Genomic DNA, 19,605 nt, shown 5'->3' with positions numbered 1-19,605 from the left:
TATTGATATATTAAATTCTTCTTAAGTTTAAACAATCAAAAAACATGAATACCATAAATAATGGTGTCTTTATATATACACTGTAATTTTAATGCCTTTGTATTGTATTTATCTCTGAGGAGTTGGTTGCTATCTGTTGCAAAGAGTGTCTTTTGTGCATTGTCACCAAACAGGTTACAATTCAAGCACTGTAGGGTTTATTATTCTAAAATACTGTGTTTTTGTTTACAGGACCGTGAACTTCGACATAATAAAGTACTTGTACGATTTCTTGTGAAAACAAGCCTCTCAGCCATATGGACACTGTGACAATAACTAAAGCAAGCTGTGTTCCTCTATCTACTTAGCTGGCCAGGGAGAAGAGTATTTTGGCTCTACTGGATTTGTCCAAACAGGTGTTGGCCCAGCATGCAATCTGATGAAAATATTCTGATTGGTCTGGGAAGATCTGAGCAGAGGACTATTTACCAGGGACCCTGGAGTATTTGGAAGCAATGTGTTAATTATAAACAGCAGGGTTTGAGCACAATCTGTTCTACTCTTAATGATGTTATCTTAACACTGAAATTGCCTGAAACCCATTTACTTAGGAAGGCATTTTGCTCTCTGAACTATCCCCTGTGCTTTGAACATGGCAGCAGCCCTTGTTTGTATGCCCAGTCTTTTCACTTCTTCTCCACAGGAATCTTTGCAATTGCTTGCCAAAGCAGCTTTTCCTAAAGCCACCATTTTAAGAGAGTGGAGCAGCAAAATATAATAAACATAAATGTATGTTTAAAATCAACCTTGTGTATGCTTATCTGCAAACCATATATAGATTAGATGTTCAACTCACAAGTATAGAGATTATTATAGGAAAACCCCAAATTTCTCAGCACAGAGTTTATCTTGAGAGCCACTTATAAATGTTACCCTTAAAAACCTTATCTTTATCGAGGTTGTAGAAAAATCAAATTTTAAAATGTATGAGTGCTAAAGCTATCATTTCCATGCTAGGTGCCAATACTTGGCAGGGCTTTTCCCCTTCACCAGATTTCAAGGAGCTTTTTATTTAAATATTCCTGCCATTCTTTTGAATTCAGAGTTTTCTTGAGTGCAAATTCTTGTGTAGTTCTCAGTGGAAATATTTTAGAGTGCAGAGTGTCATAGAAGCAAAGCAATCTAGTTGAAGTGTATATGCTGTATTGTGGTGCAGCAAGCTTCTTCTGCCGCAATGTGTATGCAAGCTAAAGTTTCATCAAGTAAAATGATGTACCTGTTACACACTGTTTTTACCAGAGAAACCACTGTAGTCTGAAGCAAAAAGTTGCACATAATTTACAATACCATAAAGCATTTGTCACGCCTGCTGAAAAACTTCAATACTTAATTTTCAAAACATCCACATTTTCAGTACTTCAAAAATGTGAATATTTTTAACAACAAATATGGTGTAAGATAAGATAATCGTTGTTTGTAATAAACTCTAAATTCTCTTCACTTTTCAGAGTCAAATGCTAGGCAGACAACAGCTAAGTGGCTTAAATAGCACTAAGATCTTAAGCAATTATGTGCAATAGGGGATTTTGAGAGTTCCAGTATCAATTCCTGGAAGTGAAAGCAGGGGACACTAGGAAATTTTAGGCGGCTGAACACAAACTGGACCACGTGCTGTGTAATACATACCAACAAGAGCACATCACAGCTCTGCAAGTTATATTGGCTTTCAGATAAGCGTTAAGGTCCTAATATAAATCTGCAGAGTCCTGCAAGGACTGAGCCCTGACACTTTTCCACAATTTATCACATCAGGAACCCTACCATAAACAATGCCCAGTAAGCAATTCTCAAAGACGAAGGGTAAGGTTTTGTTGGTGGGAGATCAAACCTGTGAAATCCTCTTTTACCAGAAATCAAGATGACTCTAAATCCTTAGAATTTTCAAAATAAAATTTAAGGAGCATTTAAAATAAAACTTTTGCAAAATAGAAATATGTTCCAGTCATGGCTGCATGATTATTCCTGTTATTGCTAGTCAAAAGCAAACTCAACAGAAGACCAAGGGATGGTGGAAAGCAAAGTCCTCTAGACCATATACTGCTCTACATAATTTTGCTGATGCATAGATACTATGGTGATTGGTGAAAACATAGACATCTGAAATGTGAATCTGGCCTCCTAGGCAATGTCTACCCTGCAGCACTATTTCAGGATATGCTATTCTGCATCTTTTGAGCGTACCCATTATTTCGAAATATAATGGTCTTGCTATTCCAACTTCCCTATAAACCTCATTCCACGAGGAGCAAGGGATGTTGCAGAATAGTGATTTATTTCAAAATAAGTGCTGTGTAGACAGTGCCAAATTTTGAAATAAGCTATTTTGAAATTGACTCAAAATAAACTACGCAATTTGCATAGCTCAAATTGTGTATCTTATTTCGAGATATGGGTGTAGTGTAGCTGCACCCTTATAAAAGAGTGCAACTGGTTTTTTTTTGCCAAGATGCTCAACATACAGATTATTTACAGAACCTCCTCAGATTGTTATATGATAAAAAAATGCATCTAATGCCAACCTCACACTGTAATATATTGGGCAAATGATAGATCAACTTTGGAAGTATATGTAGGGGCTGGGTATACCTTTTAAACCATCCTGAGAGAGTGGCACAAACAAAAATCCAACTCTCCCTTCCTCTCCCATGTGTCATGTGGCAGAATTGTGGGCTATCACCCTCTGTAAGCTAGCCCCAAAACTTTTAATAAAATTAATTCACCAAACAATATTAATAATGAAAGATCGTTAGTAACTCTGAAATGTTCATAATTCTGAACAAAATGTTGTTTTTCAAACCTTTAAAATAGAACAATGACGTAATACAGCCTTGAATACTAAGAAAAATGCTTCATTTCATTTACATTTTTTGTAATTTATATTTAACACATGCTATACGGTTTGGTATTTGTTGTGGTGGGTTTTTTGTGTCTGCTGCTGCCTGATTATACTTCTGTTTCCAAATGAAGTATGTGGTTGATTGATCAGTTCATAACTCTGAGATTGTACTATTGTTCCAGTCTGCTGGGCGTTCTTGGATCTTTGGTTTCCTTTAACATTGGCAAAGGTATGTAAATATATTGATCTTTCTATTGTGATGGTAAATTGAGCCAAGTCCAATATTTTCTTGTCACGTGGTTGCATTAATTTCAAATTGCACAACTGTTCAAGTTCAGAGTCATTGGGGTTTACCTGCAACTGCTATTATTAATTAAGTTTCTTATGGTAATGCCTAAAGTCATGAGGCCTCCATTGTGCTAGGCACTGTATGTACACAAAGTAGGCAGTCCCTGCCCCCAAAGAGCATACAGTCTTAAGTGGACAAGACAGAGAGTAGGGGGAAGAGAGAGAACACACTAGCAGAGTGGACAACATGATGAGAGCAAATGTAATATTAGTTCCTTGACTTTTTATCTTATATTTCATAACATTCTTTTTAGAATTACACTAATACTGAACTTAAAAATTAATGACATTTTGGAACTCAAAACATGTTGCTGAAAAAATGACTGTATTATTATAGAACTGATTTTTTTTCCAGTGTTCCCATAAGTGTTTTAGAAAAGTTCTTAGAAACTACAAGCAGATCAGGAACTTCATTGGGATAGGTCCTACAGGGTGCACCCTTACCTCGAAATAAGCTACGCAGTTTCCGCTATGCAAATTGCATAGCTTATTTCAAGGTAATTTAAAAATAGCTCATTTTGAAATATGGCATAAGCACCAGTTTTCAAAATAAAGTGCTATTCTGACATGTCCCTTAACTCTCGTGAAATGAGGGTTGCAGGGATACTGGAATAGCATACCCATTATTTCGAAATAACGGATGTGTTTAAGGACACAGGATTGCTATTTCGGGATATTTCCAGTATCCCAAAATAGCACTGCTGTCTAGACATAGTCATACAGAACAAGACCTCCAGTTTACTACCCCAAAGAGCTTATTGTTTAACATTGCAAAATTGTAGGTCCTTCTTCCATCATTTTAACTCTTTCCAACTATACTTTTGCTAAACATTTCAGCAGAAATCTAGAAGAAATAATTCAGCCTGAAATTTTGAATAAATGATACAGTTCATAGTCCATATTTGGCAAATGTCTTTGTAGATATGAGTCAGGGTCAAAAATCTTGACAAATGGCCTGTTATGTGCAGATCCAACCATAGGACTAAATGGAAGTATTATTGTGATTAGCAACTGGAAAAATGCACATGCATTTGCACTAAGGAATACGTATATCAAGGGACAATTTAAATCTTAAGTACAATGCTAAATAGAACATTCATTCTCTGGTGTCTCTCTTCAATATTTCCATTATTGCCGTACATCTCAAGCTACTAAGGATCAAATGTGGGACATAATGTGGGACATAATGTATTACAGAGATCCAAAATGAAGGACACACATTAATTAATTCAGGAAACTTAACATTCTGTGGGATTCCTTTTTTTAGTGTAAATAACTAGAACATCAGTTTCATGACTATTAGATGTAAATAACTGTTAACCATAAAAGAGGGAAAAAATAAAATTTGTGTGGGATGTAGGTAATTTTGGGACTAAAATGAGTGATGTCCCTCTAAATGAGGTACATTTGAGAGAGATGCAATCATCATCATCTGTGATAAGGACCTTTCAGACAAAACAACTATAATTAAAAATGGATTCCTCTCTGTGCCCTATTAAAAGACACCTGTTGGTGATATAAAACTTACTGCTGAATCAGCAGACTAAAAGAATAGGCCAGGTGTTTGAAGTGTGGAGAATTGATTTAGACTGACTACAGTGATGATGAATAGCAGGATTTGTTCTGTTCAGCTAGAAATATTTATATACATCTGCATCTGTAAATTTATTGCAATGTACATAAAACTGTATAACAAAGTAACTTTCACATTCCATGGTGAGATTTCACTTTTTTATATTATGGATTAAATCCTGTCCCCAGTGAATTCAACAGCAAAACTCCCATTGACTCCAGTGAAGCCAAGCTTTCACCTCATGTTGATGCATATTGTGTGGTCTTTAGAATTGTGGAAAGAAGATAAAGCAAGGTAACTGTTGTCCCAACAAGAAATCCCTGAGTATTTTTGCACAACCAGAGTATAAACAAATTTAGGACAAATCAGAAAATATTTTCATATTTTGTCATCAAAAAGAGAATTTACAAGGCTTGGGAAATCCTAAACACTTCCTAATTCTAGCTTGAAATAGTCTGATTCTTCTGGAAAACTTTGTGCCCCAAACTTCCACCAATTCTAATTTTCAGTCTACTCGGTAACAACAGATATAAATTCCCTAATGTGCAGCATAAGTAGCTATTGGCCTCCCTTTCTTGGTGTTTGTGTGTTTTGTTTTGTTTTTGTTTTATTATAAATTAATTGCATCTAAAGAGTTGTCATGGGATGGACTCTCCCTTTGGATTTATATTGGCAGAGAGAAGCTAAAGATGACAGTGCTGCCCAAGGCTATGGGGGCTGGGATGAGGAGCAGCAGGTTCTGCGGGACAACAGTCAGGTGTGGGGGCATAGCTTGATTGCCACATATTGCTGTCCATCCACAGTTTCTGGGCAGGAATCCATCCAGGAGTAAATATTATTCCAGGTAGCATTGCTTTCCCCATAAGGCTACATCTATACTGCAGACTCTGGTATCCCGAAATAGCTATCCCACGTCTTAACAGCAAGCCTGTTATTTCAAAATATAATGGGCTTGCTATTCCAACATCCCATGAGGAGTAAGAGGCGTTTTGGAATAGCAGATTATTTTGAAATTTGGCACTATGTAGATAATGAAATAAGCTATTTCAAAATTGACTCAAAATAAGATACACGGCTCATATTACGAAGTTTATTTCAAACTGTGCATGCAGTGTAGACATACCCTAAGGTTTCTATTGCAAAATAGCAAATCATGAAAAAGGTCCTCGTCCTTGGATATATCCAGTTGGGCTAATGATTTGTCTCAATTAGCAAGTTCAATTAAATGTAATGATAAACTTTGTGTTCCAGATGTTGGATTGGCTCTGCTTGAATGTTGGATGAGGAATGCTTAATAGGAGGAAAAAAAGCATGTTTTTTTTGTTTTCCATCATAACATACCCATTGTCTTCAGTCAATCCAGATAAATTGTATGCAATACAGCTGTTAAAACTATATACAGTGAGTCTGGTTTTATTTCTTGCTTTCATTATATTGTGTTTAATTTGTCAGAACAATTAAAGAAAATTAGATATGAAGACATCTACAGATGTTTTCTATGTTCCAGCTTCCCTGAAACCACATATATGGAATCCTTTCTATGCACACAGTTTGAGAATGTTTGAAATAAATTACATTGGAGGGAGTTTAAAAAAAAAGTCAGTTGAAATGCATTATTTGAACTTTTTGAAATCCACTTTGTTCCTTGTAAGTAATATAATTTGTGACACTAGCAGTATATATAGTGCTGGTTTAACAGCCCTACTTTCTAAGGATTTAAATAATATCAAAAGGATATTATATATCATTAAAGCAAAATAGAAACTAGTCTAATAGGTGGCTATAGATAAGGAATGCCAACCTTTTAGTATTTTTCACCAGGTATATTTTCAGAACATAATGTACCAAGCACCTCACCTGGATCTAGCTTTTGAGTTTATTCTGAGGTAAGCTATATACCTTCCAGCCAAGCCACTGTTGGTGAACAATACACCCATCTTTTACAGAGCTATCTAGATAAAAGAAATGGGCTACTTTAGGGTTGAGCAAAAACAAAAATGGATAGCGCCAAAAGGTGGAGGATAGAAGGGGTATTTAATTCTCTGTCTTTTTACTTACTTTTTTATTTTTAGTACTGTAACCCCCAAGGAGATTGCTTGGATTCCTGGGGCCTTGTCTGCTGGCAGCTCAGGGAGAGGCACTCTGAGTTTGCCTTGGCTCCCCCTCCCTACCAGGGCCAGAGTCTGCCCGGCAACCCATGGGGAGTGAGATGCCCCTCCCAGGGGGAAGGAGAGACCATTGTTGAGGGGAGTCTGGAGCCAGCCAGGAAAAGGGGAGGACTGAGTGTGTGGGAGCTAGTAAGCCCCAGGCCTGCATGCAGGGTTCCCCCTGAGAGCTAGCCTCTAGGGACCTGAAGGCAGGATCCCTCAGCTGGGTTTATGTCTCCACTGTTGATTCCCAGTTGTGGAGTTTGCTGGGAGGCTTCCCCAGCCAGGCGGAGTTGGCTCTCCAGCTCCCTGGGTGAGGGAGTCACTGCATGGTCAGCTGGGCTCTAGCAGCAAGTTCAGGGCTGCTGCCTGCTGTGTGGGTCTGGAGGCTGGCCTGGGAGGCTATAGTTTTGAATTTTGGTGCAGTTGTGTGGTCTGCATCTTGAGCCCTGCACCCCTTCACGGTAAGGGGAAATTCTGGGACCGAAGCAGCCTGGTTCCTGCTTGAAGAGGACCCCTGTGAGAAGAGAGCAGCCCCTTTGCAGAGACTGAGTCATCTCTCAACCTGAGGCTCATTCATGGAGTGTGTGAGTGCACCAATTTTTAGTTAGTAAGTCAGGGAATTTGTTTGGGGATTTTATTACCTGCAGCCTATTAAACTGTGGAGGGATTTACTGCCTTCTCCCATGTGTGAGTCCTTTGGGCTGTACTGGACCTAGTCAGCCCCACTGCTAAACCTCTGCAGAGAAGGATTGTGTGGTCAACAGTCATCAAGGGCCCCAACAAAGTACGCGTACCAACGGGACACTAACTTCACAGTTGCAGGGCACTGGTGACCCTAAAAATGATGTTTTACCCTGTTCTGTTATAATTGTCTCCTGTTTAATATAATTGTGTTTATTATAGTGTATGTGTTTGTGTTATTTTCTGGGAGTCTCCAACTATCTGGCGAATACGTGGGGATTATCCTGGGCTAGAATTTTCCTCCCAAGCTGCCCTGGCAACCCTGCTAGGAAGGAGTGAGGGGGGTGGAGGCACCGCCAAGTACATCAATCAGAAAGAATAAAATTGAGTAGGTGGCGGGATCCAGAAGAACCCAGACCTATCCATCCGAACCTGAAAGGAGATTGGCTCTAAAAGAAGGTAACCAGGTGGAGAGGGGGCGCTACAGTACTGAAAAAATAGGGAGAAGAGATTCAGCACACAGTGTTGCATTTAAACAAGCATTTAGCACTTTCATATGGTACCAGTGATACTTGAAAACAATAAGGAACTTCTGCCATATAATTCCTGTAAAAAATAGCTCAGGTTCTTCTTTGAGTGATGTCCCTAAGGGTGCTCCACTGTTGGGGTATGTCTGCAAATGTAAGCATTCGGAATTGCAAATCAAGCCCGGGATTTAAATATTCTGCGCTTGATTTGCATCTTCCTGGCCGGGCGCCATATTTTGAAATTTACAAACCCGGAATAACTGCCCACATCTACACGCGGCAGTGAAATGGGTGTTCAAAATAAAGCCCTATTTCGAACTATCTCTTAAACCTCATTGCAGGAGGAATAACAGGTAGTTCGAAATAAGGCTTTATTTCGAACACCCGTTTCACTGCCGCGTGTAGATAGAATCATAGAATAATAGGACTGGAAGGGACCTCGAGAGGTCATTGAGTCCAGCCCCCCGTCCTCAAGGCAGGACCAAGCTCCGTCTACACCATCCCTGACAGATGTCTATCTAATCTGTTCTTAAATATCTCCAGAGAGGGAGATTCCAACACCTCCCTTGGCAATTTATTCCAATATTTGACCACCCTGACAGTTAGGAATTTTTTCCTAATGTCCAATCTAAACCTCCCCTGCTGCACTTAAAGCCCATTACTCCTTGTCCTGTCCTCAGAAACCAAGAGGAACAAATTTTCTCCTTCCTCCTTGTGACACCCTTTTAGATATTTGAAAACCGCTCTCATGTCCCCCCTTAATCTTCTTTTTTCCAAACTAAACAAGCCCAGTTCATGAAGCCTGGCTTCATAGGTCATGTTCTCTAAACCTTTAATCATTCTTGTCGCTCTTCTCTGTACCCTTTCCAATTTCTCCACATCTTTCTTGAAATGTGGCGCCCAGAACTGGACACAGTACTCCAGCTGAGGCCTAACTAGTGCAGAGTAGAGCGGCAGAATGACTTCACGAGTTTTGCTTACAACACACCTGTTGATACAACCTAGAATCATATTTGCTTTTTTTGCAACAGCATCACACTGTTGACTCATATTCAACTTGTGGTCCACTATGACCCCTAGATCCCTTTCCACCATGCTCCTTCCTAGACAGTTGCTTCCCATCTTGTATGTATGGAACTGATTGTTCCTTCCTAAGTGGAGCACTTTGCATTTCTCTTTATTAAACCTCATCCTGTTTATCTCAGACCATTTCTCTAACTTGCTACGGTCATTTTGAATTATGTCCCTATCCTCCAAAGAAGTTGCAACCCCACCCAGTTTGGTATTATCTGCAAACTTAATAAGCGTACTCTCTATCCCAATATCTACATCATTGATGAAGATATTGAACAGTACGGGTCCCAAAACAGACCCTTGCGGAACTCCACTTGTTATCCCTTTCCAGCAGGATTTAGCACCGTTAACAACAACTCTCTGACTACGGTTATCCAGCCAATTATGCACCCACCTTATCGTGGCCCTATCTAAGTTATATTTGCCTAGTTTATCAATAAGAATATCATGCGAGACCGTATCAAATGCCTTACTAAAGTCTAGGTATATGACATCCACCGCTTCTCCCTTATCCACAAGGCTCGTTATCCTATCAAAGAAAGCTATCAGATTAGTTTGGCATGACTTGTTCTTCACAAACCCATGCTGGCTATTCCCTATCACTTTATTACCTTCCAAGTGTTTGCATATGATTTCCTTAATTACCTGCTCCATTATCTTCCCTGGGACAGACGTTAAACTGACAGGTCTGTAGTTTCCTGATGCGGGCAGTTATTCCGGGATTGTAAATCTTAAAAAAAATGGTGCCCGGATAGGAAGATGTAAATCAAGCACGGGATATTTAAATCACGGGCTTGATTTGCAATTCCGAATGCCTACATTTGCAGCCCTATTCTGAAAATAGGCTGCAAGTGTAGACATACCATTGGTGTCGAACTTGGAGACTTTTTCTAGTAGTGTCTAGTGGCACGTCCCATTTGTCTCTTTGGAGTTTGTGCGCACGGCCCGACTCCCCTCAGTTCCTTCTTGATCACCCTCAGTCGCAAATGGAGCTCAATCCATCTCCTCATTTTCAGTTCTCTATATATAGGATTTGAATTGTATTTAGTTAAAATAGTTAGTTCTTTGTTAATTTTATATTTAGTATTAGTTACTTTTAAAATATGAAACAACTTTTTTTATAATTGTTGTAAATAGCTAAGGAACAGCACCTGAAGGGCAGTGTGCCACTAGCCTCGAGGGCCGCAGTCCTCAGACCTCAACTTCATCACACACAAAAAAAAGGAGACACAAAACTAGAAGAGCAAACAGAAAAGACAAACAGGATAAACTGATATTCTCTGAAAATTGTTGAAGATAAAGACCTGCTGGATATATAGCTACCAATGTGCCTTTAAAAAAGAAAGAGAGACACAAAAGTGGCAGAACAGCAAAATGCCGGGCTCCCCTGGTTTTAAGACGTGAAAAGTGCCACAACCCTATGCCCTCTTTTCAGATGGCTACAGGTCTTGTATTCGTTGCCTGGGAGAAGCACATGGCCTCCAGAAGTGCATCCATTGCCATAGCCTTACAGCCAGAGCTCACAAGGACAGGGAGCTCAGACTGCGCATGTTGCTGTTTGATAAGGCGCTCGAGCCACAGACAGTGGAGACACCAATCAGGCTGAGTCTGCCACCAAGCAGAAGAAAACCATGAGCTCGCCCTCATATAAGCCCTTGACCAAAAGAAGGGCCTCTCCAGTCTGCTCCCTACCATGATGGATTGGTACGGGAGACAAACCAGGCACCTTGGGCACCACATGCCCCTGCTCCACATTGGTGACAGACTTGAAATCACACTGAGCAATCTGCAACATCCACTACTACAGCAAAGAAGATACCCAGTGTAAGGGAACAGGATAAGACTTCGGCACTCCCGGCACCGACCAAGACTTCAGTGCCAACGAAGACTATATCAAAATCAGCCACATATACCAAGCCCAGAGTCAGTGCCATCACCATTAGTACCAATGTCACCTCTATCTAGATCCCCATATGCTTCCTCCTCGAGGCACCAATCCTGATTCCCCTTTTCAGTTTGTGGCTCTCCTTCTCCAGCAGTCACCAGTACTGTCACACTATAGTAACTACAAAGGGGATCATTGAAGTGTATGTCATCTCAACATTCTTTTCCAACCAGACCTCATTCATCCTACAATAGACACCAACCGTGATATTCTCACCATCATCTGTGGAATCCTGACTGGTCATATCACCTATATTGCCCACCCCACTGGTCTCCATACCATCATTGGGCACCAGTCTCCTGCACCATCAACACCAGCCCACAAGCCAATACTTCTCTCACGTCCTCACATTTCTCCTTCCCCAATGGTAGATCTGGACACAGAGGAGGGACAGATCGTGGATGACCCTGATGCCATCCAACCTGATGTATCACCAACTGACAAATCTTCCTCGTTGCTAGATGAGGCAGCTATCCCTGATGACCTATCACCAAAGGATGACCCAGAAGCAATTCCAGAACTTGTTCAAAAGGATTGCTATCAGTCAGGAGGTGGTATTATCACAGGTGCCAGAAAAACAACACACTTTTGAAGAACCTTCATCCTTCCACTAAGTCAAGGTTCACACTACACATAGACGAGGCAATTCTGACAGCAGTGGACAAGGTCTGGCAGACACCGGCCACAGTTCTGCCAATCAACAAGTGGGCAGCTAAGAAATATTTCATCCCCTCAAAGGCATGGACTTTTTATTCCTTCACCTGCAACAAAATTCTCTAGTGGTTGATGCGGCACACCACAGATCTAAGACCTCTCCCCAATATAGATACGTCACTCGGGACAAGGATCATAAGGACTTAGATCTGTTTGGCAGGAAAATGTATTCCTCCTCAATGCTTCAGCTTCACATAGCCAACTATACAGCACTATTTGCCAACCACATCTTTGATAGCTATGCTAAACTCACAGAATTAATACAACACTTTCTTGATGATAAAAAATACCTATTAAAATCTGCAGTACACGAAGGCTACCCTGCATCTCACACAGCACTGCAACTGGTTCTTGACTCTGCTGACACGGCTGCGAGAGCAACTGCAACATCTATTGTCATGAGACGCATCTCATGTTTACAAGCAGCAGGGGGCCCCAAAGAGCTCCAGACCAAAGTGGAGGACCTACCATTTGACAAAGAAAAGCTCTTTGTGGCGAAAACAGATGAAGTCCTTCACTCCAGCAAGGACTCAGACCACCTTATGCACTCTGGGGATATATACCTTCCATATTGTAGGAATCAGTATATTCCCTATCAGAGACATCGAGACTTTACATTTGGCCTGCAACAACATCAAAGGCCATTCAACAACAATCACTCCAGGCTAAGAAATCAGTGCTGACAAGTCAATAACACTCGCTCATGCACCCATCAAGCCTCCAAGCAGCAGGTTTGAGGCTTTGGTCTAAGGCCTGCAGTACATATCCACTCCACTAGTGCCTTCCTAACATACCATATTCCATCACCGTTTGCACCCTTTTTACAACCAGTGGGCAGCAATTACCACAGAAGTCTGGGTCCAAGAGATCATCAAGTCCGGATACTCCATTCCCCTACTTTCAGCTCCCCAAACCTCCCCGCCCTCCCTAACCCTCTTCAGGGACCCCTCTCACAAAACCCTGCTCTATCAAGAGGTATGCCACCTCCTACGCATAGTAGTTATAGAGTGGGTACCCGAGCAATATCAAGTCAGGGGATTTTACTCAAATTACTTCCTCATGGAAAAAAGAACAGGTGGCTGGAGACCCATCATCAGCCCCCGCCATCTAAACAAATATCTCCACAAACAGTGATACAAGATGGTCACACTCATGGCAATTATTCTGACACTGGATGAGGGAGACTGGTTTGTAGCCCTTGACTTCCAAGATGCATATTTCCATACAACCATACACACGGTGCACAGACACTTCCTCTGATTTACAATGTCTTCAGACCATTTCCAGTACAGAGTTCTGCCATTTGGGCTTTCATCTGCCCCCAAGATCTTCTTCAAGACACTGGCTATGGCAGCAACATACTTTCGTGGCCAAGGCATCATATTACCATACCTAGAAAATTACCTCATTCAAGACCTTTCACTGCAGACCACAAGAGATATGCTCCTCTTCACTGGGTTCTTCCAGTCTCTCAGCCACATTATCAACATTATCTACCTTCTGCCCAACCCAATCCCTAAAATTCATAGGAGTACATCTTGATTCTACCACATCACGTTGCATACCTGCCAAATCAATGTTTCAAAGCAATAAAACGCTTAGTTTCAACCATGACATTGAGCCCCGTGATCCCAATATTTATTTGTCTTTGACCTATGGGATATGTGGCCACTAAAACATGTCATCCGCCATGTGCATCTACATTTCTGGTGCCTTCAACACTGGTTTGCCTTGGTCTACACACTCTTCAAACATCAGGTGCACAGACACATCTTGGTTTCCCCAGCTGTCCTTTTGTTGTTACAATGGTGGACCAATCCAGGAAACAATTTTGTAAGGTACAACCATCCAGCCATATTACCACGGATGTGTCCTCCTCAGCTGGGGCATCTATTTCCAGCATCACTTCACTCAGAGCAAATAGCCCATGAGTCCAGGCTCCACATCACTCTCCTGGAGCTCCAAGCTGTGCACATCAACAGGTAGGTGCATATTCCCACTCTCTCTGTGCGAAGGCTGTGTACTTGTGGAACCAGTGTGTTCCCAATAATATCACCATCATGGCATCTTACCTACCTGGAGTCAAGAATGTTATTGCGAATACCCTCAGCCACAAGTTTGCATTAGAGCACGAGTGGGAAATCCATACCAGGATCCTGCCTGACATCTTCCATTGATGGGGTTGGCTGTTGATATACCTCTGTGACATACCACAATACCAAGTGTCCCCACTATTGTTCCAGGGCAAGCATAGGACCCAGATCATTAGGAGACACTTTTCATATCCCATGGAATACTCACCTCCTCTATGCCTTTCCTCCCATCCCGCTCATCCCCAGAGTTCTCTGCAAGTCAGACAGTGCCCCAGTAATCCTCACAGCCCTGGTGTGGGCCAGGTAGATCTGGTTTCCCTATATATCAGATGTCTCTCTGACCTCCCTATCTGCTTCTGACCCACCCAGATCTCCTTTCACAGAACAGGCATACCCTTTTTCACCTGCAACTGCAGAAACTACATCTGATGGCGTGGCTTCTTACTGGTTCTCAGAGTGTCAGCTGACGGTCAGGGCAGTGTGTGTGTGTGTGTGTTTCTGAGAAAAGATTTAACGTCTGTGTCTTTACTGCTAGGACCAGGGTCCCGTCGCAGAGGGTGGCCAGCAGGCCAACAGACGCCTTGTTATATAGGAAGAGCTTATTACACTTTAGATTTTAGCTGCTAGAACACAAAGTTCTTTCGCAGCGGGCAGCCTGGGGAAGGCTGAAAAGTGCCTTAACGGATCTGTCACCTGGGAGTGACACAGATCCAAACGCCTAAGCTCTCCTTATGTCTGTCTTTTTATGACCGGCTGAAGTTCTTTTAAATTGTGCTTGGTTCTGTTACAGCAACTGAAGGAGTCAGGTTAAAACTTAAACAGTTACAGGTTTATTAAAGAAGCTTATAAATCATATGGTTACAATGCTATTGCTCTATTTCTTAAATGCTAGCAAATATATATATTTAGGTCTTAAAAATGATTACAGGAAAAAGGTAAAGATAGAAAATAGAAATAATGGTACTAAGTGACAGCTTAATCTTTAAAGAGCTCTAACACTATGTATATATATACTTAAACAAATGACTACATCTAGGTACAATTTTTACCTCTTTCTGTGCCTCTCGACTCTAGCATGTCAGGTCGGGGCCGGTCTCTCAATTCCTAGGAAAGACGAATACGAGGTGGGTGTCCCTTCTGGAACCTCGGGAGATCAAACACCTAACTTGACCAGCAGATAGACGGTAGATTTACACTCAGAGAAAATGTGCTGCTGGACTCATCTTTATACCCCTGGGGGCTTATATCTTCTTTCTTATCTAAGAGGCTAAATTGTACTGCTCTGTTTTGTGGCGCTAGTTCTTACAAGCAAGTTTCAAATTAATTTACACTTGCAAGAGAGATAACTAAATTGTGAGTACTAGACATTTTTTTACTGGGCGAGAGATTTCTCCCCCCGCGGACGGCTGTGTGTTCGTATCAATATGGGTTAAGTCAAGGACACTCCTTGGCAGCCTCTTGGTTAGCAATTGGCGTATCTTTGTTTACAGCTATTCACGGTCACAGCAGCCTGGGCCTTCTGTTCTGTGTGCCCTGCATGCTCCAGGCAAGCAAAAATGGATGTTACAGGGGGGGGTTCCTGTCTGGCTACATTCCATCCCCTGATACGACACACCACGTCTCAGGATACAAGATGGCAGTGATACCAGCACCTCTTACCCACCTTGAGGGAATCTAGAAGTGCCCGATGGCCGGAATAGAAGATTCAGGATCTAGGAATTGGCTAGGGTCTTTTCCTAGTGCTGTATATTGAATGTGCACAGAAGAGATGGCTGCATTAACTAGGCATTGCACAATACATAGGGTTATGCAGAAAATGATTACAACAATTATAATGGTTAGAATAGTGGTTAAAATAAAGTGTAGAAAAGGAGTTAGGGAAAATCTCAGCTGTTGGGCTAACTAATTTAGCCATGAGATGTTTACATTCTTAGTTACAGCATGTCTTACTCTATACAGTCCGTTGCTACTTCTTTTGCCTCTTTTCAAAGTTATTTTGAGGATTGCGGTGGTCGCTGACATCGAACCATACCGGTCCTGATTGGGAGATGTCGCTTTTGTTTCACCAGTTGTTTGGGCTGAGAGGGACAAACTCGATTCTCAGTCTAGTAGAGGAGTCAAGTAAGGTGTTCTGGTACAGCAGTAGCAGTTGGGATGAGGAAGAAGACTATGGCAAGTTGGAGTACTATGTTTTGCTTCAGCTTATGTTTCTTTTTATAGTTCAGTCTATAACCAGCAACAGTAATTGCAAGCGCTATAACAGCAAGCGGTATATATACAAAAAGTTCATGGTGGTTTCCTGGATCTACACCAGCGTTGGGAGGGATACATCCCACTGGAGCACTGTTCAGGGCTATTGCCTCAGTTTCCTGTAATAAAAGAAAAAGTTTGCTGGTCTTGGATACACTCTAAGCCTCAGTAATGGTTATTGGTGTTAGCTTAGTGTCTGCAGTGGTCTGGACTCCTTTTCTCTTGTAGGAGTGCAGTACGTGGGTTTGCGTTCCTAAACTGGGGTGTTTTATTACTACAGTGTCTTCAGGTGCATAATTAGAATCTTTGAGTGGTACAGTGGGGCTAGCAGAGGTTCTCCCTGTAGGGAAAAATCCTTTACTGATTGAACTGCCCGTAGGGGTCTGCCAATTGTTTAATCTTTGCACCACAGTATTTAATCTGTTTTCTCATTTGCTATCTGTGGGCTTTTGGGTTTTCATGGATTCTTTACTTCCTCACTCCTATGGGTAGGCACGGGGGAGATGGGGACTCACCACCGTAAGGGCTGGGTGTTCAAAGCTATCTTATTCTTTAATACTGGCCTTCTAATTCTTTTAATTTAGTGTTACAGTAATCTTTGAACAGATGGAGAAGTGTCATGTAGACTAGCTACTCCAGATGGATACTTTGTAACCGTACCCTGGTCTCATCCGTTAGGGATGGTATCTTAGGTGCGACTCTCACTCCGTATCTAATCACCGGAGAGTATATAATTTCTCAGGGATGTTAGGCGCGTATAAAATGAAAACTTAAGACCGAATTTTCAGTGAAAACCACAAGACTATATTGTTTAACAAATTTAACAAACAGTGCCTTGAAGGAACAGATGAGGGGGCAGTCCCCTTTTTACACTAAATGGACCAGGCGGGGAAGTCCCTCCAGGCCCCTATACCTACACAGAGTCTATGGCGATGGAGACGATTGATGAGTTGCTAGCGACCTACAACCCTCGGGCTAATTGAAAGTCTTTAGGGAGGACAGCTAGGCGTCCCTCGTCGGTTGATCTCGACGCTAGGCGACCTACAATCCGTTGGCTAATTAAAGCCGTGGGAGAGGAACAGCCCAGGAGATCCCTCGAAGCACGGATGGAGGACCAAGACGGTCGGTTCACCTTCCGTGAAACCCTCTGGTCCTCGCTGCCTCTTCTCTGCGCTTCGGTGCAGCCGGATCAGGCGATTGATGACTCTGTTCTATCTACTCTAATCCTATCCTAAAAATAAAACCTTAAATTAATCCCGACGAACAGACACCACGACGACCGACATGCGTGGACCGACGCAGCCTGACGTACAGACTCGATGACAGGAACTAATCTAACTAAAATACTAAACTAACTAACCTAACTAATCTATTTGAGGAGGTCTGACCTTCCGCCAGCCTGACTCAAGAAAATACTATATTATATAAAATAGAGGTAGCATAGCCTTCCGCTAGCTTCTCTAGAAGAATATCTTTACAGGATCTCTTTCATACACCTAGGACAAGGATGACTCACTCTCTTTCTAACCTAGCCTAGAACCTATCCCGACGGAACAAGAACCCAACACAACAGCAACTGCTGCGCGGCAGAGACTTAAATAGTCTGGGTTCATGCATATTCATGAGTGTTCTAAGTTTGAAATGATTGGTTAACAGAGATGCTCTTATAGCGTGGTTTGAATTAATTGGTTGTTGTAGGATGCTAATGAATATTCATGGCTCATGGCAAATTACAACAGGTAGGTGAGTTGGTATTTTTAAACTCTAACCGCTACCTGTGGACGTGATAGAATTCAAACCTCAAATGGATGCCCAAAGAAAGTTCTGTGGTTTTCAAAATGGAGTTTCAGACTCCATTTTGAGATATTGCAGAATTTTCCATATTCAAGTTTACATGCATTGTGAATGGGTGAATTGACATATACAGACTTAGAATAACATCAGTCCTGTATCTTACATACATTATACATGGTGATACATTGGATGTTGCATCTGCTTTCATTGGGTTACAATACTTAGCAGTTGGATTGTTACATATTTGTTACACAACTGTGGAGTTGTTACATTATTTTGCTATTCTGCTTTATATTAGTTCTATTAATTAACAATCTAATTAGTCTCTGGTCTAAATATCTGGTTAGATTTAGTGAAGTGGACACAGAGCTGGACAGATCTTTCAAACTATCTAGGATCACTCGGTTAGCTTGGCTGGTGTCTAGGCTTCCATGGGCATTGGATATTACTGCATCTACCAGCCTGGATTTTATACAATTTCTGGGCTATGGCATAAGTGTTGCTGACAGGGTTTTCAGGCTCAAACCAATCTGCGATGGTATCTGCTAAGCCCTGTCGTTGCCTAATCAGGCACTTGCCAATTTGATTAGCCAGTCTAGCACACAGCTGGTTTATACCAGTGTGGAACATCACTAAGGTAAGGACCAGTGACAGTTGTCCTGGTTCTGGGACAGGGGTCTGTTCAGGGCATGATGCACAATTGGGAGGCTCTATTTTGTCCTCAAGGACCTGGTTAATAATACGGCAAGTTAGCAATGGCCATTGTTTAACAAATGACAGCCATGCCTCAGGGGTTACCTTTGTCTGGGCTTTAAGTGGTAAGCCTCAGTGGGAGTCAGTAGGTCTAACTTCAGTGGCCTGATGTCAGTGTTTAGCTTCTTTCTCACAATATTCTATACAAACTTTAACTCAGGGGAAAACAAGGGGAAAAGTTATCTGGCAGGGTGGGGTCCTGAGGCAAAGTGCCTGCCAGAGAATTTGTGCATCGGACACCAAGGCGATGAGAGCACAATGCAGGGCAGCACAAATCAGAGAGGCCGTGAAAGACAGTTTTATGAATGGCCAGTTTTGAGTCTCTTTCATGTTGCTCTGAACAATTGTCCCTGCATTTCCTGTGTTTGTGTTTAATCCCCCCCCCATACACACACACTACTGTAGTACAAGCAATAAAGAGACCATTGTTCAAAAAACATGAGTTTTTATTTGGGGGAAAGAGTGGGGAAATTAAAGAACTGGGAACCTGAAGGGGAGAGGGAGGCTCAGAAATGCAGAAGAGCCTTTTGCCTCTAGAGGTCCTGGAAGGTAAAGCAGCCTTTGATACTTCCCTTGCCCACCCTACATCCTGGGCCTGTGCATTTATCAAATCAAAACCGGCCTGGGCTCACAGAGCCATTTTAGTTAATCTAGATAACCTTGAAGACTCTGGGGGTGGAAGCAATGGTACTGAGGGAGGTGGGACAGGTGTTTTCATCGGGCTGAATGGGGTTCTGGAAGGTGGCCCTCTCCAGACAGGCAGTCAGGCTCTGCATTACAGCTGTCAGGGAGGCAAAGATGATCTCCTGCTGCCTTGCCTCTTGCTCC

General features: G+C 41.9%; 1 protein-coding gene across 1 annotated transcript in view; it reads left to right on the top strand.

Annotated features, from left to right (window-relative positions):
• The window catches only part of ORC5 (origin recognition complex subunit 5), a 162,812-nt gene extending 156,621 nt beyond the window's left edge, over positions 1–6,191 (top strand). Inside the window, exon 15 of the mRNA XM_006137544.5 lies at positions 232–6,191. Coding sequence (XP_006137606.3) covers positions 232–277 — 46 coding nt within the window. The 3' untranslated portion in view covers positions 278–6,191. The remainder of the gene's footprint in view (positions 1–231) is intronic.
• Positions 6,192–19,605: the final 13,414 nt, after the last annotated feature.

This window comes from Pelodiscus sinensis, chromosome 1 (genome assembly GCF_052426305.1).
Source record: "Pelodiscus sinensis isolate ZL-2025 chromosome 1, ASM5242630v1, whole genome shotgun sequence".
Classification (NCBI taxonomy): Eukaryota; Metazoa; Chordata; order Testudines; family Trionychidae; genus Pelodiscus; species Pelodiscus sinensis.
This window is presented reverse-complemented; position numbering and strand designations above follow the sequence as displayed.